Source organism: Physcomitrium patens, chromosome 14 (genome assembly GCF_059467195.1).
Source record: "Physcomitrium patens ecotype Gransden chromosome 14, ASM5946719v1, whole genome shotgun sequence".
In the NCBI taxonomy this organism is placed as follows: domain Eukaryota; kingdom Viridiplantae; phylum Streptophyta; class Bryopsida; order Funariales; family Funariaceae; genus Physcomitrium; species Physcomitrium patens.
The window spans coordinates 8,610,038-8,634,415 of NC_143423.1; the positions used below are offsets into that span (position 1 = coordinate 8,610,038).

The 24,378-nt window shown below is 38.3% G+C and overlaps 4 protein-coding genes and 1 long non-coding RNA gene across 12 annotated transcripts; 2 read left to right on the forward strand and 3 right to left on the reverse strand.

The window, feature by feature from the left end:
• The first annotated feature begins 5,235 nt into the window (after positions 1-5,235).
• Positions 5,236-11,207, forward strand: LOC112291276 (cleavage stimulating factor 64). 4 transcript variants are annotated; one of them, XM_073538587.2, is made up of 13 exons: positions 5,236-5,472; positions 6,210-6,288; positions 6,657-6,837; positions 7,225-7,267; positions 7,464-7,612; positions 7,723-7,857; positions 7,966-8,043; positions 8,326-8,364; positions 8,563-8,802; positions 9,004-9,108; positions 9,303-9,791; positions 10,271-10,425; positions 10,730-11,207. In XM_073538587.2, the coding sequence occupies exons 1-12, from the start codon at positions 5,433-5,435 to the stop codon at positions 10,400-10,402; spliced, it is 1,710 nt and encodes a 569-aa protein (XP_073394688.1). In that variant the 5' UTR covers positions 5,236-5,432; the 3' UTR covers positions 10,403-10,425; positions 10,730-11,207. The 4 variants fall into 4 exon arrangements, with proteins under 4 accessions (XP_073394688.1, XP_024394215.1, XP_024394214.1 ...); XM_024538447.3 differs by having other exon boundaries at positions 5,254-5,472; positions 10,268-10,425; XM_024538446.3 differs by having other exon boundaries at positions 5,254-5,472; positions 10,268-10,395.
• Positions 11,208-11,339: 132 nt separating this feature from the next.
• LOC112291278 (protein CANDIDATE G PROTEIN-COUPLED RECEPTOR 7) lies at positions 11,340-13,701 on the reverse strand. The gene has a single exon (XM_024538453.3). It carries the CDS (start codon positions 13,154-13,156, stop codon positions 11,858-11,860), a length of 1,299 nt encoding a protein of 432 aa, XP_024394221.1. The 5' UTR covers positions 13,157-13,701; the 3' UTR covers positions 11,340-11,857.
• On the forward strand, positions 13,697-14,223 carry LOC149987839 (uncharacterized). Its single transcript, XR_016506324.1, has 2 exons — positions 13,697-13,883; positions 13,999-14,223. It is a non-coding gene; the product is annotated as an uncharacterized LOC149987839 (long non-coding RNA).
• Positions 14,224-15,434: 1,211 nt separating this feature from the next.
• On the reverse strand, positions 15,435-19,122 carry LOC112291277 (uncharacterized). Of its 4 annotated transcripts, none has more exons than XM_024538451.3 (6): positions 18,715-19,121; positions 17,580-18,491; positions 17,287-17,457; positions 16,708-17,057; positions 16,233-16,402; positions 15,435-15,704 (listed from the first exon to the last, which is right to left on the reverse strand). In XM_024538451.3, the coding sequence occupies exons 2-6, from the start codon at positions 18,394-18,396 to the stop codon at positions 15,668-15,670; spliced, it is 1,545 nt and encodes a 514-aa protein (XP_024394219.1). In that variant the 5' UTR covers positions 18,397-18,491; positions 18,715-19,121; the 3' UTR covers positions 15,435-15,667. The 4 variants fall into 4 exon arrangements, with proteins under 4 accessions (XP_024394219.1, XP_090111928.1, XP_024394220.1 ...); XM_090255802.1 differs by having other exon boundaries at positions 16,233-16,393; positions 18,715-19,081; XM_024538452.3 differs by having other exon boundaries at positions 16,233-16,393; positions 17,580-19,122.
• A 339-nt stretch (positions 19,123-19,461) lies between these two features.
• Positions 19,462-21,967, reverse strand: LOC112291279 (uncharacterized). 2 transcript variants are annotated; one of them, XM_024538455.3, is made up of 6 exons: positions 21,792-21,967; positions 20,924-21,030; positions 20,642-20,731; positions 20,301-20,335; positions 20,044-20,146; positions 19,462-19,750 (listed from the first exon to the last, which is right to left on the reverse strand). In XM_024538455.3, exons 1-6 carry the CDS (start codon positions 21,964-21,966, stop codon positions 19,619-19,621), a joined length of 642 nt encoding a protein of 213 aa, XP_024394223.1. In that variant the 5' UTR covers position 21,967; the 3' UTR covers positions 19,462-19,618. The 2 variants fall into 2 exon arrangements, with proteins under 2 accessions (XP_024394223.1, XP_024394222.1); XM_024538454.3 differs by having other exon boundaries at positions 20,301-20,353.
• Positions 21,968-24,378: the final 2,411 nt, after the last annotated feature.

Here is a 24,378-nt window from a genome sequence, read left to right on the forward strand (position 1 = left end):
CTCCAGGAAGGTTTGTGATTACCAGTCATGTCTTTCTGGTCTGTCATGAGTGTTTTGATACGTTGTGCTTTACATTGAGTAAAATGAAGTGCTACAATGTTTTGCGAATGTTTCATCTAAATTTATTTATTTATTATTATTTTTGTGCGGATGTAGCTCCAGAAAGTTGCTCTCTTTACGACATCAGTGCATGTTTGTTTCAGTGAGGTGCCGAGCTTTCGTTGACTGCAGTGAGATGGCAACCAGTGGTGATAGCACTTTCCCAATCAATTAGAAGTTCCGAAAGTGTGCCCCAGGGCATTTTAAAACGTCTGTCATTGTCAGTCAGACCAGGGAATTTGTTTTTGGATTACTTTGAGTTGTAGATGTCAAGGATTTGTCATTGTGATATATATAAGTGATGTTCACTTTTGAGAGTTGACACTGAATATTATGCTCTAGTTATTGTATTATGTTATACCAAAATTATAGGTTTCATAAAAAGAAAAGAAAAAAAACAAAACAAAACAAAAAGGTGTTCCTAAGTAGTACAAAAGATCCTGGGGAGTTAAACAAGCCCTTCTATTAGATGAGAGCTTTTTATTTGAAATGAAGCTTTAGTAGAGTTAAATATGTTGACTTAAGCACTCCTCATGAAATCTGCATGGAAAGAATGTTTTGGCTTAAAAAAGGAGAAGAGATTTAATTGGAGATATCTGTAATGCGGATGGAATCTCCACTGTGAAAGTAAACTTTTTGTACACACATTCACACAAAAGCAACCCATACATTGTACTTTGCAATGAATTGCATCCAAATGCATCCAATGTTTTTCCTTGGTTGATTTTTCAATGTTATTTTATTGCTATTTTATAAACTTAAATTAACAAAAATTGCTTTAATAATTGTCCATTTTCTTACAAGCTATGATTTTTTAATTTTAAATTTATACTTAGTTGCTCATTAATTTCTTGGTGTTGTTTTTTTTCTTGAAATTGTAATCTTTTTGTAAAAAGAAAAAGAAAAAGAAAAAAAGAAGCTATCACAGATGAGGACTACAAATGTTTGGATTTTGTTATGATAAAGAAGCTCATCTTATATTTTAATATTTTCCATCATAGTGAAGGCAATTAGTAATACAAATAGTCTTATGACTTGTTGGATTTTTCAAGTTGGAAATTAATTCGCTAATTCTGTTTGTTGTTAATATGATGCAAATAAAGTAGAAAAAAAACAAAAAAAAATGCACTTTGTGAATTTCAAAGATTCATACCTTTTGGAAATATATATATATATATATATATTGCATATCCAAATAGAGTAGCAATGGTGAAGTTGTTTTAATTATCTTACTATTAGTTTTATTCTCAAATTATTGCAATAAGATCATATCAGTATTGTTGTTGTCATGCTACAAAGAAAGAAAGAAAGAAAGTCTTAAATTGGTTATTATTTTTCAGAAACTCTCTGGCAAATTACCAAAAGAAACAACATTGAAGTTGTTTTAAAAGGCACTGGGTACATTCATTGTATTTTATTAGGAATAACAAAATATTTTATAAAATAATATGTTATTGTAATTATGTGGTCTATTTTGATTGCTTATTCATAATTTGTTTTTGTTACTGACAGAAATTCATAATTGTTTTAGTGCCATTAAATAGATTCAATTTGGTAGGATGTGAATTTAACAACTAGCTCAATGAGTCTCTTGTGCAAAACTTGGATTGATAAAATTGTGTACATGGGTTAGACTAGGTTGATTTTAAAAACCATAATCAAGAATGTTATCATCTGGAAATACTAATAAGAAACTTTTGATTTGTTGTAAGATTCCAAAATGTAATTCTTTTATTCAATTGTGGCATTTGTCACAAATTTCTAGCTCTGATAGCCATAATCTTATTTCAATTCATGTTGTAAAATGTAGGACACATATAAAAACTCAACAACTCATAAAAACAAACAATGGTACAAGTGCTTCTATACTTAAAAATGAAGATATGTTTTTTTTATAACCTTATCAACAAAGTCAAAACAGCATAAGGCAGCTAAGTAATATAGTCAATATGGGAATAAATATAGAGGAGATTAAAAAAAATAAAATTGAATGACAATCAAGACAAAATTGTGAAAGTTACAATAATAAACAATTGCTGAAGAAGCAAACTAATTTAATGTAAAACGAATTCAATTAATGTAAAAATTAATAATTTTAAAGGACAAATTCTTTCTAGAAGTATAAATCTATGGTGTAAACATTGTAGAGAATTGTAATAAATAAAAATAAAATAAATTATTCATTTTGAACAAAAGAAATCCAAGATTTGGAACATGTTATTTTATTGGAAAGATTAAACTTTTATATTTATAAAGACTACTTCTAACAACAATAAAATAATTTAAAGAAAAAATAAAAAATAAAAAATAAAAATCAGAACACATTTGATAGTACAATTATTTGCAATTGATGTATTTACATCTATTAAACTAAAAATTATATTTTGATATTCTTTAAGACTAAGTTTATCATTTTTTTTAGCTAATTGTAAATTTTATATGTGAAATATGTGTACCTCTACCAAAAAAAGCTTTAAACCAATTTGTGCACAATAAAAAAAATTTGATGAAGAAGTTGCACATAAAGCAAGAAGACACAAAGCAAGAATTTATTAGCTTAAATAATGCAGGAACTTTGATAGATTTTATTTAAAAACATACATCTTACATGATTTTTTTTATTAAGTCCATAATATTCTTACAAAAGTAAGATAAGAACAAAAAAGAAACAATAAATTAAATTTATCTTTGTCTTTGAAGGAAAATACTTTTAAACAATGCAAAGTTCTTCTAACAGCATGTAAAATTGTAAACTTTTTGTTTGGACATGAAATGTAATTTGAAGAAATATTTGACATGGTTGTATGCTGGTATAGATCATTGCAAAATTAAATTATAAATACATTTTTTTTTACTTACCACTAAATTCTGTTTTTTTTTAATTCAAGAATAATATAACATTATTGTTTACTAATATTATCATTATTTAGTATAAATATAAAATAAAATATATCGATATTTTATACATATTTTAAATTTATTTTTATAATTGATAAAAATATTAATTATTTTAGGTAGTGGAGAGTTATAACATGAATTTAAAGTAGATGCTTAGGCAATAATAATAATAATAAATTGAGATACATAAAACGGAATTAAAATATATTTTATATAAATTTTTTAATAATTATTTTCAATCGTATTAAAATAATTGATGTAATCTAAAATTTCAAACACACAATTTTAAGCATTGTTTTATAAAAAATACATATTACAAATGCATACAATATGTCAAAATAAATCAAGATTCAATAGAAATAGCTCAATTTCTCTACCATCTTAGAAATACTCAAAAAACAAAATGTATGTATTTAATAATACAAGTTTTTACAAACTATGTATAAAATACTATAAAGGAAGGCCACTTCTCTTAACATGGTTCTTAAAAGTTTTATTGTGTGTCTTAAAAAAACTCACGACATTGTTAAAACATTACTAAAGATGTTATTTTAATATCATGTTTTGAAGTTATTCTCTTCTAGTCTAAGAATTAAACATATATGAGATTGATATACAAATGTCATAAAATAATTGTTTTTTAGACATTAAGAGTACTAAAGTAAAAATCAAGACATTTGTAGAAATAACAACTTTTATATATTTTGATATTTTTATACTTCTTATAATAAAAAATTATTAATTAACACAATATAATTTTTAAAAAATATTATATTTATAAGTTTTCTTTAGTTTTAAACTAAAATCTATAATGTTATATTTATTTTGATAGTAATTATTTGTAATCTATTAGATATGTAAAATTTATTTTTAAAAAAATTAAATTATAAATAATCTAAAAGTAAAGTTGCATATGTTTTTAAAATTATAGAATAAAATTAGATAATCATTTGATTCAGAAATAAATACAATAATATAAAATCACATTAATAATTCATTCTAGTAAAAAAAATCTATATTTAATGTAATAAGATAATAATTAATTATATTGAAGCATAGTTATAGATAAATGATATCATTTGTATATATATGTATATACTAGTAGAAACTTATGTTGTTGGGCATTGCAATCTCTAGTGCATCCATCCATTTCCTTGTTCATCCATGGTCTCTAGTTCCTATGTTTCTTAGTTCCTGTGTTTCCTAAGTTCTATAAGTTTATTTTTCATGACTAATCAAAAGACTTCTTTGTCTCTTTGCATTACACTTAAGTTGTATTATATAATGGATGTATTATTTGATATTAATTTAAAAGAAGAAAGAAAAATAATAATTATAGATGAGTTTTTTCAATACTTTATTTATTAATTTGTTTTAGAACATCTTGTTCTATTAAGCATTATAATTTATTAAAAGTAATATCCATAATTTTCATATACAATCTCTAATATATATTATTTGTTACAAATTTTTACTTATAACAACATGTTAAAATTTTCATATATGTATATATATACACACACACACACATATATATATATATATATATATATATACACAATATTGCTAATGCCTCTTTTAAAAAAAATGCCACAATTTTGTTACTACTACCATAACTCGTCACCTATTTGATTCATTAATTTATTTAGTTTTTATTTAGTTTTTTTTTCCAACATTTTTTTTGTTTAATTAATGGCTTGAGAGATATTAAATAAAGAAAATTTGATTGGTTTGAAAAATATTAAACAAAAGTGACATGTAGTGAATGAAGGATTGTGGTGGCATTAGCAATATCCTATATATATATATATATATATAAACATTAATATGTAAATAAATTAAAATTATAATAAATAAGTTACTCAAAAATTATATATTTTTAATTAATTAATTTTGAAATAAAGATCTAATTTAAAATATATATATATATATATATATATATCCAAATTAATGTATGATTCAAAATACAAACAAACAAGTATATTGATTAGCTCCAATATTAAATGCTATTTTTACTATATTATATTGTATTATAGTATATAATATACTAAGTCAGCATCTAAACGTAACATGCATCATCATCATCATGGGTCCAACTTCATCTTCCAACGAGGAAATCCCGAGTTATTTATAATGCAAAATTAGGGCGGACTTCATGGAATCATGGTGAGCTCAGGTGGGAACGCGGGGAATCCCAGTAGAACGGCGTCGTGGGGAGCGTGCAGCCCTAAAATCTGAGCAATGCTGGTTTTTCTTGCTTCCGGAGCTTGGAGCTCAAGAAATTCGTGCGACGAGAGTGATTTTTGAGTGTGTGCGTCGATGTTTCAGTGATTCTTCTTCTCACTTACGACCGTCTTGCGGGAAATATATTCTAGCTCGGGTCGTTTATGCGCGCTACGACTGTTTGACGGGGGAGGACTTCTGTGTCTCCCGCGATGAGCAGCACTCAACACCGCGCATCCCGGTGTGTTTTTGGTGCGTTTCCCGTCTCCTCTCATTATCCCCCCGCCCCGCCTTGGTCGCATTGTCTCCTTTCGCAGGGGAGGTATGTGTTTTAGCTTATTATCTTTTTTGCTATTACTTTGGAATATACGGAAGCGTTCGATTACTTCGGCCTCGCCATTTGCGAAAAACCAAGGGTTCGTTTAGTCATCGCGATATGGACAAATTGTATGGTATAAATTCTCGGAGTGTTTTCTACTTCGTGGACGTTGCGGGGTATTACGACTACCTGGTTGTGGTGGCGATTGCTTTTTTTGTATGTGCAGAATTGCAGTTGCTCAGTTGACCGTTATGATCACGGTTCATTAGTCTGGGAAATGTATTACCATCTAGTGGAGTTCCATCAGGTGTTTTCGCTTTCTACGATTGAGGATTGAGGGGGTTTAGTGTAGCTTTTAGGGTTCAAATTAGCTCACTGGAATTCGTACTCTGCATGCTGTGTACCATGGTTGAATAATTCTACTTGCGCAGATGATACTGCAGTGGTTATCAAGTAGTTGCGTTGTTGTGATGTGTTCATATGGTTTATTTCCGCGCCATAGTCATCGACTGTTTCATTTTCTTCCAAAATGCTGTAGATACTATGAACCTTCTAGATGTTTTTCTGCCTCTGGACGCTGTTTTGCTAGGTAGTTTTGTTCTGTGCTGGTGTTTATTTTATCCTAGGAAATCAGTATGCATGATACAAAGATTGTTTGCTTTTGAGCCAGTTGGAAATATACCGTACGATGCAACGGAGGAACAGCTTGTACATATTTGCGAGGAAGTGGGTCCTGTTGTAAATTTCCGGTATGTACTCTAGTGATCCAAATTCTGCCAGTTCCAGCATGAAGCCCAGTCTATCATGCTACTATGATGTGAACGGTACATCTAATTTGTCAGTGCGTTTCTTATTGGTATTTTGATATCTCCGATTCTTTTTCGTGTGCTTTCCTAAAGAGAATATGAAATATGTTGAAGTAGGTGTATAGAGTAGTGCAGATCGGACCTGATTGTTGACCACTTCATTTTACTTGAATATGTCTGATGTTTTCTCATTTTTTTGCACTCGCCGATTCGTCTTATGTATTACATGCTTTTTAATCATCACACAATGGATAGTATCAGCTTTACCAATTTTTTTCGTTCTCACTGATTTAAATGTATTTGAATCCCAGGTTGGTACTGGATAGAGAGACTGGCAAACCCAAAGGGTATGGATTCTGCGAGTTCAGAGACGAGGAAACTGCTCTGAGTGCTCGTCGGAATCTTCAAGGTTATGAGATCAATGGGCGTCAGCTTCGAGTGGATTTTGCCGAGAATGAAAAAGGCGGTGGCGGTGATAGGAACCGAGAGCAGGTCCTTACCTTTCCTTCAGTGCATTTATAAATTTATATATTTGTGTAACTGCTCCTCGTGATAGTTGCTTTAAAAGAGGGTGAGAAACACTTCGTATACCAATGATGGGTTGAAGTGCTCGTAATCATTTTCATTCATATGATCAGACTCTAGATGGTATATTTGCCAATTTCAACTCATCCCTAACTGCTACTCGTTGGTTTTGCTGGCACGTGATTGAAAGTTTTAGAGTAGAACGTGATTAGTTTACATTTATATGACAGTTTGATATTTACAAAGATTGATATCTAGAATATATTTTGAAGAATTTGTAGGCTTTAGTTTGCCTCTGTTACATTATTACTCTTACCATTTCATAACCCCAAGCACGTCTACTTCGTCTTGCAGCGCCAAGGCGGGCAAGTTCAGCAACAAGCTGGGTATAGTACAGGTAACTTCTTCCTGATTATGAAATTTACTTTCACCTTCAATTTGCTAGCTATATCATAGGATTCGTGCGTGGCAATCATAGAGACATATTTCGGTTAAATAATTGTCCAGTTTCTTTTTTGGTAAGCTTCTGCTTTTGCTGTTGGAGTGAAATGCCTCAGAAATATCTGGAATGAGCGTGGTGTTCATTTGCACAGATACACAGAGGCAAGCAGGTGGTCGACAAGCAGGAAGTAATGTTGAAATCGATAGAAGTGGGGAGCCACCGATGGGTCAAGCGTCTGCGGTTGCTGCCGCTCAGTTTCTTACTGGTACTCTGGGAGGCAATCAGCAACAGCAACAGCAGGTAAAGGTTGGATTTGGGCTGTCAAATGGAATGGAGGGGCAGTTAATATAATAGAAGTGATGTTCACTATGGTATGATCGTTTCAGTGACATGGTGCTTGCCTTGTGCAGTATGGGGTGTCCATGAATGGACAGTCAATGCCTGTGGCCAATGGTACTCCCGTCAGTGTGGGCAACGATCCCTTAACAAGTCATTTAGCTGGTATGTCGAAGCAGCAGCTATACGAGGTCATGGTACAGATGAAGGTACCTGCCTCCTGACTCTTTTCGCAGGTACAATATGAATCATGACGTTGAGAAAAGGATGTCCACCAATTTTATATTTTCTGATCGGTATATTCGTTTTTGCTTCAGACAATGATTCAACAAAATCAACAGCAAGCTCGCCAAATACTGATGGCTAATCCGCAATTGACGAAGGCCATCTTTCAGGTCAAATTCTCATATTTTCTATGATTGTAGCTCAAGTTTAAAAAGGTCATGCTAATCATGCAAAAGTTGTTGGCTCATTTGTGTACTTTCTTGCATGTGTTCAAAAATCTTATGTAAGAAATTCTTTTTGTCTGAATTGGATATTATCGATCCCCATGTGTCTGTGGGGTATAGCTGATAAAGAAACTTGGCATCTCAATCGTGCGTGTCAGGTAGAGTGTCTTTTCAATGTTCTTAGAAAAGTGATTGCCTTCTAAAATCATTGACTTGATAGTGGTGCAGGCGCAGATAATGTTAGGGATGGTTCGGGCTCCGCCAATGGTAATCTTGGTTCAGCTTTTTATTATTGGATAAAATGTACATTTAAATATATTGAATGGTTATATTTTAACGTTTTGTTTTGTTTTGTTTTGTTTTTTCACAACATTTTATCACTCATCTTTAATCATGGTCAAGGGGGTTCTTCTTTCTGACTGATATGTATACATCACTGAAGTAGTCATTGTATTCGAGAACCAGGCTATGCTCCCTACACAGCAGCAGCAACAGCAGCAGCAACAGCAGCAGCAACAGCAGCAGCAAAGAGCAGCAGTCCCTGCAGCTCCTACTAACCTGATGCCGCAGCCTCCTCTGCCGCCACAACCTAGACCTGTTCAAACTCCAGTAATTTCTGGCCAAGTTCAGCAGCCGAATCCCTTGCAACCAATCAGTTATCATCCCCAGCAAATGCAGCAGCCACTGCCTCAAGCAACCTTTCAGGTTTCTCACCTTAAAAGAAGTCTGACCTTAAACTAAGCTTCTTTTTTCTTTTTTCTTTTTTCTTAATGGTCAGTGCATGTATACCAGTATATCCTTTGCCTATTAACTAGATGTGCCAACTGATTTAGTTATTTGAGCACAATTTACATGATCTAATAACATTTATCATTTCTAAAATCTAGTAGCATGGCATGTTTTCAGCCTCAAGGAGGCATGGTACAGCAAAGCATGGGGTTGTCCATGTCTTATGTTCAACAGGGTGTGCCACCTCCACCAAGTCAGCCTTCTCCTCAACAGCAATACCAGGTTAGATTCCTGTTCATTGCAATACCTAATGAATCGCTATGTTCATGGGTATGCGCGCCATATTACGTTAGGTTATGAGAATTATCCAGCATACTACTTGTCTCCTATTGTTTCTGCACACTATCTGTCACCAACAAGCAGTGATTGCATTGTTATTTCATTTCTTTGACTACTGTCATTTCTCTGTGGTTTAGATGCTCCAGCAGAGTTCTCGTATGGATGGAAGCTCTGGTCCTTCAGTTGGGCAGGCTGGCATGGTCCCTGGATCTGAGCCCGTTTTGCCAACGGGTCAAGTTATGGGACTCGGTGGGATTCCTCAGATGGGTAGAAATATGCCCATGGCTCAAGCAGGGCAAGTTAGTGGCATGGTACCTGGTGCGTCTATGAATCAGCCATCTCCACCTCCAAGCGTACCTTCGAGTATTCCTGGTCAAGTAATGCCTGGACCTTTCATGGGTGCTGGCCCACCCGTGGGTAGTGGAAGCCAGGCTACTCTCAATACTGGAGTGCCAGTCTCCAGTGGTTCTTCGTTGATAGGAGCTCCTTTAGTGCCCGACAACCAGTCCCGGCCAAGTTATGGGAGTCAGGCTGGAATTCCAGATTCTTCTGCGTCTGCTATGCAATCCCATGCGTATGGGCAGCAGATGCCAATACAGGGCCAAGTGTCCCAGCAACAACCTCTGGTAAGTACATGGGACGAGTGTTGACAAAGTAGGCCATTCCTATACGTGTCATTTTGGATATGCATAAATAAGTTACTCACAGGAATAGGCTCTTGAAGGCCATTTGGGTACCCTGCAGTTTGTTTTAGCTACTCCCAAGCAGTCGAACAAACTGTAGAATACCTCTGTTATGATGTAGGAAAGCTTCTCACAATGAATAGTTATTTTTTTAGGCTGCGTTATTCCGATTCCAAATGTTCAGGTATATTTCCGCTCGGAAATTTTTAGCAGTTTTGTTATTTAGTTGCTTTGGTCATATGTGTTCGACACCACTTGAAGAGATTCTCTCTTATTTGCCTCATTTCTCAGGGGAACAATGTTACCCCGTAGATGTGTCACGACTCTTGTAGTGAAGCCAGACTGAAGTTACTTGATTACAGATATGCAATTGGTCATTTTTTATTTGAACTAATTTGTTAAGTTTTTCTTTCTTGTAGCAGATGACTGGAGAATTAGAGCAGCAGAAGGCGTTGTTGCAGCAAGTCCTGAGTCTCACCCCTGAACAGATAAACTCATTGCCTCCTGAGCAAAGGCAACAAGTTTTGCAACTGCAACAAGCTTTAAGGTCGTAGATGTTTGCATTCAACATAGTTAGGTTAGGACATATTACACCTATGTACCTTGAGGCTAAGATCTTGTATATGTAGAGTCATGCTGAACTTTCATAGCTGTCTGTTGGAAGTTATGGTTTATAAATCGCCTGAGTGGCTTCAAAAGCTTCACAAGAGCTGATGTACTGGCTTAAATTGCTAGTATCACTAATTATCTACACTTTTCTCATTGCGTATGATGCTATTTTTACAGTTGTCGGGTAGATATCCGTTCAGTGTTTGCGGATTGCTAAAATGTCGTTCACACGTTTGAAATCATGTGGGTAACTGTTTTGTTCTTTGTACCAGGTGGAAGTGATCTTTTGGTTGCAGCAGTGTGCACCACAGTGGTGGTTTGAGACATGCTTTGGAAACATGTACCTTGCCAGTTGCACATGTCCATGGATTTGAGGATACCAATTATAGATGCACATCGTCCTACTTTCAAGGAGAATCACTGAACCGGCAGGCGAATTGATACGAGGAAATGTCACGATATCGACGAGTGGGTCATGGAGTGTTTACTGTTTACAAATGTGAATAATCAGTTGGTTTCAGAAAGTGAGCGAAGCGTTATGGATGAGGATGAGTGAAGCCTGGAAGGATTTAAAACTGAAAGCTTCACTGAGAACATTCGCTGAAACCAACTGTGCACAGCGCCATGCTCCGGTCTTAGATTCTTAATCACTTTTACCCGTTCATACCATGGCTTGAATGTAATCTTGTTCCCATGAAGATATCACAATACAGTACCATGTATAATTATGGTGAAGCTTCACAATCACAACATTGCATATATATTGTATGTGTACACACAGTAATTAAACAAAATACCGTTTCGTTATTCGTTTGCTGTCACAATCTATGTTAATCATACACTTGTTGCGCTCAAGCTATATTGAGGTATTGCAAGGTGAAGTGTTAAAGAACAGCAGAACACTATTCACACAAAACTGTTGAACATTATCCCTTCTGAGAGGACGATTCTAAACATAAGCACTTGATTAGGGTACAGGATGTTACCCGACCAGATTAAGCTCGTAAAAACGGGCATCCAGTCAATGGTTTCGGATGAAACCACCGCATTTCAGTAAGTGCAAGACAACTGCTTGAAAACAAAAAGGTTCAAGGGCGGGAAACTATACCATCTTCATCAAAACTAAATGGAAATCAGATGACTTAAGTTCGGTATGCATGGAGAAAATCTAGTTGAATAAAAGTTCAAACCAGCAATGGAGGAGCTGCTGCAGCCATCATAATGCCCACACTTGCCTACGAATCGTTAAAACAAAAGCTAACTTTCCCCCATGTTGAGATGCGATATGCAGCTCCAGCATTTCCGAGCATGGGCTGGCGCGATCCGTCAAGAGGAACTCCAGCCTGCTAGCTCGTCTACGCTCCTTCAATAATGCCTTGGCTCCGTGCAATGTGACAACTTTAGAGGTCGAATTCATCATCCTTCAAAGCCTCATGTGCCGCAGCCTCCTCTTCGTCGTCGTCGAGTACAAAGTAAGGGTTGTGCACAACCGGCCTGAACTTATACCCAGTGTAGATGTAGAAGGCGAGATTGGCAGCCTCCTCAGCGAACTTGCTTGTCCATCGGTATCGATAGACGGTAACAGTGAACAGAGCGAACACAACTATGCGTGTGAAGTAAATGTAACTTACAACTACAATGTAAAATTGGCGGAACAGAGTAAGCTTCGCAAGGTTCCTAGCAGCCTTACCATCAGTGCGAGCAGCCTCTCTCAGATGCTTAATGGACCAGACGATAGGGAATAAGACTGCGCAGCAACAGATGATATCTAATAACAGAAAAACTTGCTTCCAGGTGAAGAAGTCCTTGGTTGAGGGCCCAGCTTCATCGTAGACGATGTAAGCTGTATTAGCGAACACCTGGAGAGGAATGATCACCATGAGTACCTTCTTCTCCTTGTCCTGAAGGAATGGCTTCAGGAATGACCATCCAGTTCCGATGAGGACGATAACGCTGAAGAGGAGCAAGCCTCGGAGGAAGTTGAAGATATAGTAAGCAACATCCCATCCATGTGGTTCTCCTGTCCTCTTCACATATTGCTTGTCTTCTGCCTCACAGATCATGTTCAGCGCCTTCAACACGACCAAAAGACCCATCAAAAGGTGGATGCGGTGCACCGATTCTTTCTGGGCCCAGCACACGTAGATCCAAATTCCCAAAAGCGCAACATTAATCAAAAAGAATAGGAAATACATCCTTGGGAGCACGGTTTGGCCAACCGGCAAGAAATCCCTGAAGCCATTCTCCACATTGTACATTGAGGTCACCACTTCCATGGAGACCTCGGTCTTCACACAATTCTCAAAGAAAAGGCTGTATTCATTGGACTGAAACACCTGATGCGTGTAGTTGAATTTGTCGGTCTCAGCCAACGTGAACAACGTGTGCATCGACGCGCTGTCGAGAAGGCAGTTCTTCCCTTGTGCCTCCAACTGGGCGATCACGGGAACAAGATCATCCATGGTCGAAAGAAAGAACCCCATTCGGCTCCTATCAGCCCCAGGTTCCTTCACCTCCACCTCCGACACTATGACAGAAACCTCACCTCCTATGGAAAACCCAAAAGTCTCAAACGGAATGATAGGACGCGCGTCGTTCTTAATCGACAAGTGCTTGATCTCGGCAAACGCCACGGGAAACAGAGCCACCGCCAGCACCATCACCACAAGAGCTCTCAGCAAGCCACTGGTGGCCGCCATGGTTTCCCACTCCTCCTGGGGCTCTCCTCCCCTGAGAAGCACGACCCACCACCAAATCTCCCCGCGTCACAGCCTCCAGAACCGCCAGGATACTAAAACATCCCCGTCCACATTCACCACACCATACTCACCCTCCTCGCTTTTCCACGATCCTCACCAGCTTGTACTCTCATCTACTCCCTCGCAAGCAAAACCCTGAGATCTATAAACTGGGTCTAACTCACCCACTCCACAATCCGCAGCTTCAATACCCACAAACAGAAAAAATGTACCAGCCAACCAAAGCAATGCTCCAGTTGGGTTCCGGGGCCTACAGCGGGACGATCGATCGAGAAGGTGCAAAACAAGGTGATGGGTTATGGCGGAATGGGGGATGAGGGAGAGGTCGATGCCACTACAGCAACTGAGCTTCAGGGCCAGAAATGGCGATGAAGAGGAACGGTTATGGGTGGCGCTCCTCCTCCGCGGCGTTAGAGTCATCGTCTCCAATCATACAAAGCCTCCTCCCCCGACTCACTGATTGTCCATCTGCCCTCCTTTCTCTCTCATTGATTGAGCTTCACTGCTTCTACTTCTTCTTCACCGTGAACTACTTGCTTCCTTGCTCGCTTGCCCACCATTGTTGAGGTGGCCCACACTCTGCTACAGTGATCCCGCTTGGATTTTCTGCGTTTGGGTCAAGTGTTGTGTAGTGGACTGCCTGTGCAGACTTAAGCGAAGATTGAAGGTGGTTTCTTCTTGTCTGTTTTTGGTTTTTGTTCCTTGGTTTGGTGAAGGAGGCTGTGATCTAAGTGGGTTTGTGTTGTGTGGTGAGATCTAATCTTCTCATGTCTCTTGATTAGCGGGATGCAGGAGAGAGAAAGAATGAGGTCGATTGGAGCAGGTCTTCGTCGTCGTCGTTGTTCTCTTTTGGCATGTGTGTGGCTTTTCGAGACATGCTCAAGAAGAATCTTGGGGGGGGGGGGTTGATTTGGAGTTTGGGATGTTATTTGTGAGATTGGATTGTCTTAAAATGTAGAATAAAAATAGATTTGAAACTTTGGGGAAATTTTAGGGCTGGCTTCATTTGTTGGTAATGGTTTATTCTCTTCAGCCATGAAGACATGCATATTTGCACAATTAGTATGTGTGTTTAAGAATAATAATGATAGTAGTAGGACTCTTCTAATCAATGAATGTAAAAAAATAAACGAAACAACAACTGAAATACCAAAGTTGTTTACAATTATCTGAATTAAATGATTAAACTGTTAATTCAAATTTTAAAAAAGTTAGAAAAAAATTTAAGAAATTTATTCTAATTTACAAGTTTGAATACAACATTACATTTGAGGCAAGAGAGACAACATGGCAGACCACCAATTTATTATTATTATTTTATTTCTTATTTCTTATTTCTTATTTTTAAAGTTATTGGAATAACTGCAATTTTCTCTATTTTCTCATTTTGATGTCACATTTTCTATGAAGAGCCTATTAATGAAATGAAGCTGCCGAATTGTAAACCAAATTTAAAGTCTTGGTGGTTTTAGTTACATTTCCTAATCAGTCAAAGCATCACGAGATTTTGGGTTGCTCAGTTCAAGAATGAAACAAACAAACCATGGATCTGAGAACCGAATGCACTAAACTTGCCCTTCAGTTAGGGAGGACAATCTTCATTATAAGTAACCTCATTCAGTAACGTCCATTAGAGCATGTACAGAGAATTAAACACTGCTTCTAATCAGGGCATAAAAAGGGGACAACCACAGCACAAATGACCCTTCAAGGATTAGGTGAAAGCAAGAGCAAACAACAAGGTCTTGAAGAGATAGGAGGAAATATCAGGAATAGGTTGCGAATCCAGCCCACGCCAACTGGGAACCGATAAAAAGAGCTTGATCAACTGACTTCAGTATAAGTTCAGCTGTCCTTTCAAAACTTTGGACTAGCAAGTGGAAAACTTCTTCGAGCAGGAGTGCAAAAATCGTTTCAAGGAGCCTGCGATTGATGAGCCTCTCTAGGTTGGCAAAATAATAGTCCCCACCATTCAAGGCCATCCAGGAAGCGCTGCAAGGGCTGGGAATTCCATTTCAGATGGCATACTACAGTGGTAAGCATGCATTCGTACTTGTCAGAGGTATTTCTCACATAAATAGAGTCAAGTTTGGTGGAGAAGACCTCTAATTAAGATACTAACAAGATTCTCAGGTTTGGGATCGATTCTGAGGTAGAACCAAGACGCCAACCTGGTGGGATAATAATGGAAAAAGAGGAACCCTCGACAAGGACAATCTTGCAGTCACAAAAGATTTCGATAACCCCTTCAAGAGCGATTTAAACATTGCAGTATTCTAAATCATACCCGAAATCTTTCATGATGTCTCTAAACTGCAAGTGGTCAGCTATTTAAACAAAGGAACTGGAATGGGTTACAAATGCATGACCTAAAGAATCCAAGCGAATCGAATTCAGTGCATGCTTATGAAATTCCAGTGCCCAATTAGTCGACGAAAAGAACATAAGTTGTCAATGTCGGAACTGATCCAAGTGATCCTTGTTCTTCCTGCAGCAGAAAATAACATACGTGACGTTTAGGCAAGAAAAAAGATTTTCAAAGACAACGAGAAATGCGAAGCAGTCCATTCAAAATTTTAACCCTCAATCGACGTCAACCAACTCGTTAGCAGAACTCTCTGCGCGTTTCCAGTACAGGACGCATCTCAGCTGTGTACGGTGTAGAAGCTGAAAATTTGAATCTACAGCAATTAAATGTTACATGGCACCTCCCATTCAGATGAGGGAACAAAATTAAACTTTTCTTTCAATGTAAATAAATGCTGACCATGTTAGCCTCTTTTGGTATTCAACTAGTTCGAAGATCTAAGTAGAATATCGTCCGATTCCACCGCTAAATGTTCTTCGGTAACAGAAAAGTCGTTCTGGATAGGAATAAGAAAAACGTACAGCACCGAAACGTGGATTGCTAAAAATCATGACGTCTAATGGAGGCTTGAAATACTTCCCCAAGAAGCATGATTGATATCAATTCATACGGAGAAAGAAAAGTACAAATAGTTAGGTTCTAACATACCTAAAGCATTTGCTTCCATATTTACACATTGGTTTAACACTGACTTGATTGGACTTGTTCTTTACAGGTCCGCTTTTAACTTCATCAAGATCATCGAGTTCTTCGATCTCCCCATCTTCGTCTTCGTCTTCGTCTGTCCACTCGTCCTCATCGTCTTCAACCTGCATTATCTAAGTAAAATGTGCAATTAGACATTGGAGAATCTCAACCGTGAAAGTAAATATCAGGTCATCTTCCTTTAACTCTCTTGGCAAAAATCCTATTCAGAAGACTATCATCATTCATTGAAACAAAGAAATAGCTCAACTGTGTTTCTAAATGAAAACTTCCAAGCTATAGAAACATTCAGGATCTGAAGCTCTAATGGTGGAATCATCTCAACCGTCTTACCGCTTAAAAAGGCGGTTAAATTTTTTGAGGAATTCTCTGTAATCGGTCAAACAGAAAGTTACAAAGGTTGAGCGTTGATTATCACCTCATCTTCGTCGTCAGCATCTTCAACAACAAAATCGTCTAGGTCCTTATCACCATCTTCCTCATCATCCTCCTCTTCAGATGCTCTTGGTTTTCGCTTAAAATCCTTTTGAGACGACGTTGAAGCGGCCGCTAGGGTTTTACTCGATACCTTTCTTTTCTTTTTTGAATCTGATCTAGCTTCTGACGTAGTAGCAACGTCACGCAATCGAGTCTGCACACCTCTCTTTCGTGACACAACTTTTTCGCCAGACGAAAGCAGCTTAATTTCTCCTTCATCATCCCCTCGCCAGTCATCATCTTCTTCGTCATCGTCGTTTCCAGGTTTGGCTTTCTGCTTTGACTCAGATCCTAATCAAATGAACGTCGTCAGACCAAAACCAAAAGATCTTGAATACTTGTGCGCCGTGATCACATTCGCAGTATTCAAAGTCCAAACACAACGGCGAAAACAAATGGCAAAACTTAGCATAATATGAGTCCTTCGTCGATCGATCTCAAACCATGACCTTTCGCAATGACAAACTTGCAGTTAAAGGATGAAATTATTTTGCAGGTACAAAAAGGTCGGGTAATAGACCTGTGGTAATCAATCTGTGCTGCTTGTAATCTTGATCACCTCCATATCCGTCTTCGTCATCATCACTGTAATTCACTTGACGTCTCCCTATTTGCCATACCCAATTGCTGGTATCATGCGCCATCTTCCCATAACGTTCAAACTCGCAGCCTTCAACGACAAATCCAAATTCTAGCCGTTCCATTCAAAGCAGCAGTTAAGTCAGCAGATAACTAACTTGTATGCAAAATAATATGAATAAATGTTGAATTCAGACCCGAAAAAGAATTTCCCTCATTTCAAGGATCGCTTACTCTTGGCTAGGTCTGTGTCGTCTTCACTTGGCCTTCCTCTATCGAACAGTTCAGGCTCATTAGTTTCAAGTGGATCACGAGACAAAGTTTTGCTGTGAACAGGCTCCAGTTGGGAAATATCTTTGGTTAGTTTTTCTTCCACTATCGCTTGCTCCCCGATCCTATCTTTATCTTCCTTGAGGACTGTTCCCGCCTGGGTCGACCTCCTCTGATCTATTTCCATGAGCTCTTGCTTCCTCCGTTGCCACCTTGCTACAGCCTCAGCAATGCCTTCCTCTTCATCAGCATCTGTCGTGATTCCTACTCTTCTACTGTCAGCTTTGAGATGATCAGCCTCTTCCACTCTTACTCCTCCATCACATTGGTCATTTGCATCACTTTCTTTGTGCCCTGCTATTTTTCTACCGTTAATATTCTCAATTCTTTGGGGTCTTGTGTCACCAGAAACATGTGAGCCAAGGGTGACTCTTGCACCTGGCTCTTGCAACGTGTAGAAAACCGGTTCTTGAATGGAAAGAGAGAATCTATCCCCAGTTCGCAACAAGGTCTGTGTCCCCGATTTCGCGATTTCCACTTCGTCTGTCGATTTACTTCCATCATTGGAGTGGATTATGCAAATTGGGTTTGGGCCAATCACATCAATTAAAACATTGAAATGAAATCGGTCCTCAGAGGCCGCAGTTGGTTGCACTTTCAGGCGGACTTGGCGACGAGAAACCGTTCGATCATGAGGAGCGAACCCCGGACCTCTACCAAGTTCTTTCTCTACGCCCTCAGCCAGCTCGACGAGGCTCCCATCCTCACTTTGAAGCTCCATCTTAGTATCAGCTACTTAACCCTAAATCACAGCCCTGAAACAAATACTACAAGGCTATGCAAGCTAATGCAACTGTAACATCCGAGATTGGTAACCTACAATGAGCCAAAATCGTACCTTTTAAAGAGAGCGCACAAATGAAGCCCAAAAGGAACGCACTAAAGTGTTTCATCGCTTGTTTGTGAGCCTACGTTCTATTACTGTTATGATTTAATCACTTCACCCCTTCAAAAACGATAGACAGATGTACGTAGATGATATCCACACGGAAACAATGCCAAAAGGCCAATGAAGTAAAAAGAAACAAGCGTAACGAACCTTCACATCGAATTGTGTGTCAGATTGAGTATGCTTGCCGCCCGTATTGTGGTACTGTAATTCAATTGCAAAGCGCATGAGGCTCTACTGCATTCCTCGGGCTACGCGCACATGTGCACAACAAATCTTCCAGAGCACATCGGCTTATTGACGTTATTCCCTCCTCAAATTGATCAACCAGCGCTTCAGAATGTGAAGACAACTGATGTTGCTGATACATTGCGAACTCGCGATTTCCGACGAGCTTGAGACGGGCCGCGAACTGATTCAAGCGATTGATTATAATTGTCGGCTTTTGAGTGATATGCACAACGCTTCTGAAGCAAGATTTACAAACTTACACATGGCCAATTTCAACATTTTGTCAATGAGATCTAGGTCTAGGAGCAGCCCAACTGGCCTAACGAAGCGTATGAGTGATGTTACATTGCACCTATCCTCTTCCAGTGCTAGATACCACTGTGGAAAGTTTTTACTTTTGTAGGTGGAACCCTACTTTCACAAAGCAAGATATTTTCTGGACCCGCCAAGTCGGGTGTGTAAGCTACAGTGGGAAGTTTCAAACCAAGTTACCAATCCTTGAAAGGATGGCCTCACGTTCACTTGGGGGATACTTCAAGCATGCGGAGATGGCACATTCAAAAAAGCCTTAGTTTAGAAATATTTAATTATAACCAATGAGCAGAAACAGGTTCTCGCAGTAGAAGGATGAGATGAAACGCACATATTTGACAGTACACGAGAACATGATCAAAGAGTAACGGTTTTTTGCAACCTTTTAATGAATTTATTCTAGATACATCTCTCACACAAATAGACTACATGTGTCGGAACATTCCAACAGGAAAACCTTGCAATGCTGCCGGTACGCGTAACAACTAAAATTTTCTGATACGCACAACGACTAAGAACTGCTGCTCTTGTCAGCTGTCTGAAATCCAAAACCAATATGTGAGAAGTTGCTGTCGACGTTAAAACCGACTTTTGTCATGAGTTCCTCCAATCGCGGATGGTCCGTCAAATATAAGTAACCAATCTGCATAACGGTGTTCGAAACTTAGGGCTTTGGTCATTATAAAGAAGAGGTAAGCATATATTATCATTGTTGAAGAAGCACAAAAAAGTACAATTATAGAGACATTAACAAACTGAAACAAACGAATGTTTGATGAGCGTTGTTGACAACCAGTTGGAAACATTTTCTCGAGCACTAGGTGATTCAAAATCTTATCATCTCGACTTTCAAGATTCGCACACCATGGAGAATCCAGACACATTTCCTAGCTCACGATTTTAGAAGTAGAAGATGAACGATGGTAGTCAACTTACTAGAGTTTCTAAAGCCGATGCACTGCTATACGCTTTACTACCTGCCCGCCTACTTGCTCGCCTTTGACCAGTTTCTATGTTCTTCCCCCATCTTACTACGTCCCTGCACATGACTCCGTCGTCAGATGTCCATTGATGATAATGAGTGTAGGAATATTAGACTTGGAAGATGGGTAAAATCTTCACATTAATGCATGCAGAAGACACTTGGTGTTGATGTGGGAAAACTCAGAGGTCAGATGAAAACAGTAGCTGACCTTTCTTCGTCAGTGAGAAAATCTCCCTTGAGTAACTGCTGAAGCATGGCATCCTACCATATCAAACAAATAACACAAGAAACTTACTCGAATTACAATGTTACCCCATCTATTACTTTTGGATCATTCTACTACCTCAAAATGAGCAAAGACTCGACGATGACAAACGATTGTATGCAAACTGGTTAATCCAGGGTATATGAATGAATCTCTGGTTTCCCCTCACTTGATGCTTTGACGCTTGCAACCTCACAAGAGCTCAATATGCATATAGTCCACCACACAATATACCAGAGAGTTTATCTGCTTCATCTAATAGATTATACAAGGATAACCTCAACCTGTGCTTCACAGCAGACCAAATCCATAACTCGCTTGTTATAAACATCTACTTTCTGAGGGGGTGTCAAAAAGTGACGTCGCACATAAACCTGCCCAAAGCCACGTAAAAGGTGATAAGTCGCACGAAAGAAGGTACGCAATGATAAGATTGATACTTTCTCTGACCTGATAGGATTCGATCTTGCTTTTCTGCCCTTGCTTGTTAGCGTTAAATACGAATTATTTACAACATGTTCAATGGCAAGAGACAAAAAATCCGGAGGCAAGTCTGGTCAACAAACCTCATATATTGAGTCGCCTAGATATGCAAGGGAGGCTGCGTTATGTACTGCTCGTGGTTTCTCCACAGGAGGAGGAGATGGCAACCATACCTTCGCATTATCCTGTGCTGCCCACACAATATCCCAGTCTAAATCACTTCTGTAAACATTCACTCCACTTTTCAATCCTCCTCTTTTTTTACTTTCTTTTTAGTTGAAAACAGCGAAGAAACGCGGGATTGCGAGTGCCAATGCAGACTACCCATCACAAAGACAAAGATGGATAAGCCCTAGCTACCAACAGCCTGATGGCGAGTTCAAATTACATAATTCTTAACCACTCATCCACGAAATAAAAAATAGGAGTGACCAGAAGGGTCGTCCAGAAATCTCAGTGATACATTTCAAACCGGGAATAATTATGAGAAATAATACAACCGCCATCACAGCTACTGTTTTACTAAGCACTGCTAAAATGGCTTGCCCAGCAGCGGCAATTTGCGGTTGCAAGAATCCTCATTATCCAGAACAAACTTCTCATACATTCCATCAAAAAAATCTTGTAATCCTACAAAAACCATTCCCGAACAATCCTTAGCTGCCGACGACAATTTCAGTAACACAGCAGTCAAGGATAACACAACGCCGCCAAAAAGTGTTGCAGCTGACGTGAATGTAACACAGCGAAACGCAGTAAAATTCCTTATCGACGTCAACTTGAACCTCCTACTATGCAGGAACCGTCAATAAGCGACAAGGGAATAACTCGCGAATCAATACCCTCCAATCGCAACAGAATCATTCAACTAAATTCACAGAATAGCAGCTCAATTCAGATATAACATTCATATGCCACCATGCTTAAACCCTGGGAAGGAGAAAAATATACCTGCAGAAGAAGAGTCGGGATGAACAACCGCCACACGGTCCAGAAGCTTACGAAGATCAATTCGCGGAGGGCGTTGTCGGCGCGGACGCACAGGTGAGGCGGCGTCGTCACCACCACCACCACCGGGCGTGGCGAGCCATGGCCACGAGCAGGCCCAGCGATGGTGCAACGCCATAGCTCCCCTCCCTTCCTTCTGCTCCCCCCTCCCACTCTATACACTATCCTCTCCCTCCCCGTATTTCGTATCTCTCCTCCTCATACATTCGTACTATATTTTATTCGTATTCATTCGTCCCCAGTACTTCGGACCGTATGTGGGTGGTGAGTCTCGAAAATCATTCGTTTATCTCCCAAGGGATTATTTTCATCCATATGACCCATCGTTCAAAAGGGTTTGTTGTAAAATGAATTCGCTTCAAATTTTTGTAGCGTTTAGAAGTCATTACTAGCACTACAGTAACATGTTTGATAAGATATTTTATAACACTACTGATAATCTAACTGTGGTTGTTGATTAATTTTACAAAAATCAATAGGATACACTAATTAAGTTAACCATTTTAGTTGTGCAATTTGAATGCAATATATTATTATTATTGGTAGAAAAGATGTATTACTAAAAAATGTGTTTTGTGAAATAAATGATTTTATAAATATATTTCTCTGATAATTATTTTCAATGGCATTTTCTTTTTCTTTTTCTTTTATTTATTACAGTCATGTTTTGTGTTTGTTTTGTATTAAAAAAATTAGTGATCTGATTTCTGGTTTTTAATGGGCTAAGAAAATAGTGTCATTTATGATTGGTGAGGTAGTTTGCATGTATATGTAAATCAACAGTATAGAATAGATATACAACATAAAAATATAATTTCTATTAATGTATTTAAAATGTGCATGAAAGGTTTTACTTACAAAGATCATGGTGTGGTACTCAAGGAAATGCATTTTTCACAGAGGTGCCTTCTGAAGGTTCAAGCCATGCAAACTTATGAAACTCACAAAGCATATTCAAACAATAAACAAAATCATTTGTTTATTAATGTAAAGCTTTTAAAACTATGAAAGTATAACATGTTTTGCAAAAAAACAAATTCAAAAGAATAAGTGGCATGTTGTGGTGGCAGTAAACAAAAACTGTGATAACATGTGGTGGATGGTAGATTGTGATGACAAAAAGCAAATAAAAAAACTGTGGCGACATCAGCGATACCCTTAGAAATACCCTTACCATCACCCTTAGAAATACCCTTACCATCACCCTTAGAAATACCCTTACCATCACCCTTAGAAATACCCTTACCATCACCCTTAGAAATATCCTTACCATCACCCTTAGAAATACCCTTACCATCACCCTTAGAAATACCCTTACCATCACCCTTAGAAATACCCTTCCCTTACCATCACCCTTAGAAATACCCTTACCATCACCCTTAGAAATACCCTTACCATCACCCTTAGAAATATCCTTACCATCACCCTTAGAAATACCCTTACCATCACCCTTAGAAATACCCTTACCATCACCCTTAGAAATACCCTTCCCTTACCATCACCCTTAGAAATACCCTTACCATCACCCTTAGAAATACCCTTACCATCACCCTTAGAAATACCCTTACCATCACCCTTAGAAATACCCTTCCCTTACCATCACCCTTAGAAATACCCTTACCATCACCCTTAGAAATACCCTTGCCCTTAGAAATATCCTTACCATCACCCTTAGAAATACCCTTACCATCACCCTTAGAAATACCCTTACCATCACCCTTAGAAATACCCTTACCATCACCCTTAGAAATACCCTTCCCTTACCATCACCCTTAGAAATACCCTTACCATCACCCTTAGAAATACCCTTACCATCACCCTTAGAAATATCCTTACCATCACCCTTAGAAATACCCTTACCATCACCCTTAGAAATACCCTTACCATCACCCTTAGAAATACCCTTCCCTTACCATCACCCTTAGAAATACCCTTACCATCACCCTTAGAAATACCCTTACCATCACCCTTAGAAATACCCTTACCATCACCCTTAGAAATACCCTTCCCTTACCATCACCCTTAGAAATACCCTTACCATCACCCTTAGAAATACCCTTGCCCTTAGAAATATCCTTACCATCACCCTTAGAAATACCCTTACCATCACCCTTAGAAATACCCTTACCATCACCCTTAGAAATACCCTTACCATCACCCTTAGAAATACCCTTCCCTTACCATCACCCTTAGAAATACCCTTACCATCACCCTTAGAAATACCCTTACCATCACCCTTAGAAATATCCTTACCATCACCCTTAGAAATACCCTTACCATCACCCTTAGAAATACCCTTACCATCACCCTTAGAAATACCCTTCCCTTACCATCACCCTTAGAAATACCCTTACCATCACCCTTAGAAATACCCTTACCATCACCCTTAGAAATACCCTTACCATCACCCTTAGAAATACCCTTCCCTTACCATCACCCTTAGAAATACCCTTACCATCACCCTTAGAAATACCCTTGCCCTTAGAAATATCCTTACCATCACCCTTAGAAATACCCTTACCATCACCCT

Coding starts and splice junctions, on each gene's coding strand:
- LOC112291278 (XM_024538453.3), bottom strand. CDS start 13,156: ATGGCGGCCACCAGTGGCTTGCTGAGAGCTCTTGTGGTGATGGTGCTG.
- LOC112291279 (XM_024538454.3), bottom strand. CDS start 21,966: ATGGCGTTGCACCATCGCTGGGCCTGCTCGTGGCCATGGCTCGCCACG. Junction 20,354..20,641: donor TGGTCTGCTGTGAAGCACAG/GTTGAGGTTATC, acceptor TTGATATGGTAG/GATGCCATGCTTCAGCAGTT. Junction 19,751..20,043: donor CATCGGCTTTAGAAACTCTA/GTAAGTTGACTA, acceptor ACCGTTATGCAG/ATTGGTTACTTATATTTGAC.
- LOC112291276 (XM_024538446.3), top strand. CDS start 5,433: ATGAGCAGCACTCAACACCGCGCATCCCGGTGTGTTTTTG. Junction 8,365..8,562: donor TGGTTCGGGCTCCGCCAATG/GTAATCTTGGTT, acceptor TTCGAGAACCAG/GCTATGCTCCCTACACAGCA. Junction 9,109..9,302: donor CTCCTCAACAGCAATACCAG/GTTAGATTCCTG, acceptor TCTGTGGTTTAG/ATGCTCCAGCAGAGTTCTCG.
- LOC112291277 (XM_024538451.3), bottom strand. CDS start 18,396: ATGGAGCTTCAAAGTGAGGATGGGAGCCTCGTCGAGCTGGCTGAGGGC. Junction 16,403..16,707: donor ATGCTGACGACGAAGATGAG/GTGATAATCAAC, acceptor CATTTTACTTAG/ATAATGCAGGTTGAAGACGA. Junction 15,705..16,232: donor TATGGAAGCAAATGCTTTAG/GTATGTTAGAAC, acceptor TTTCTGCTGCAG/GAAGAACAAGGATCACTTGG.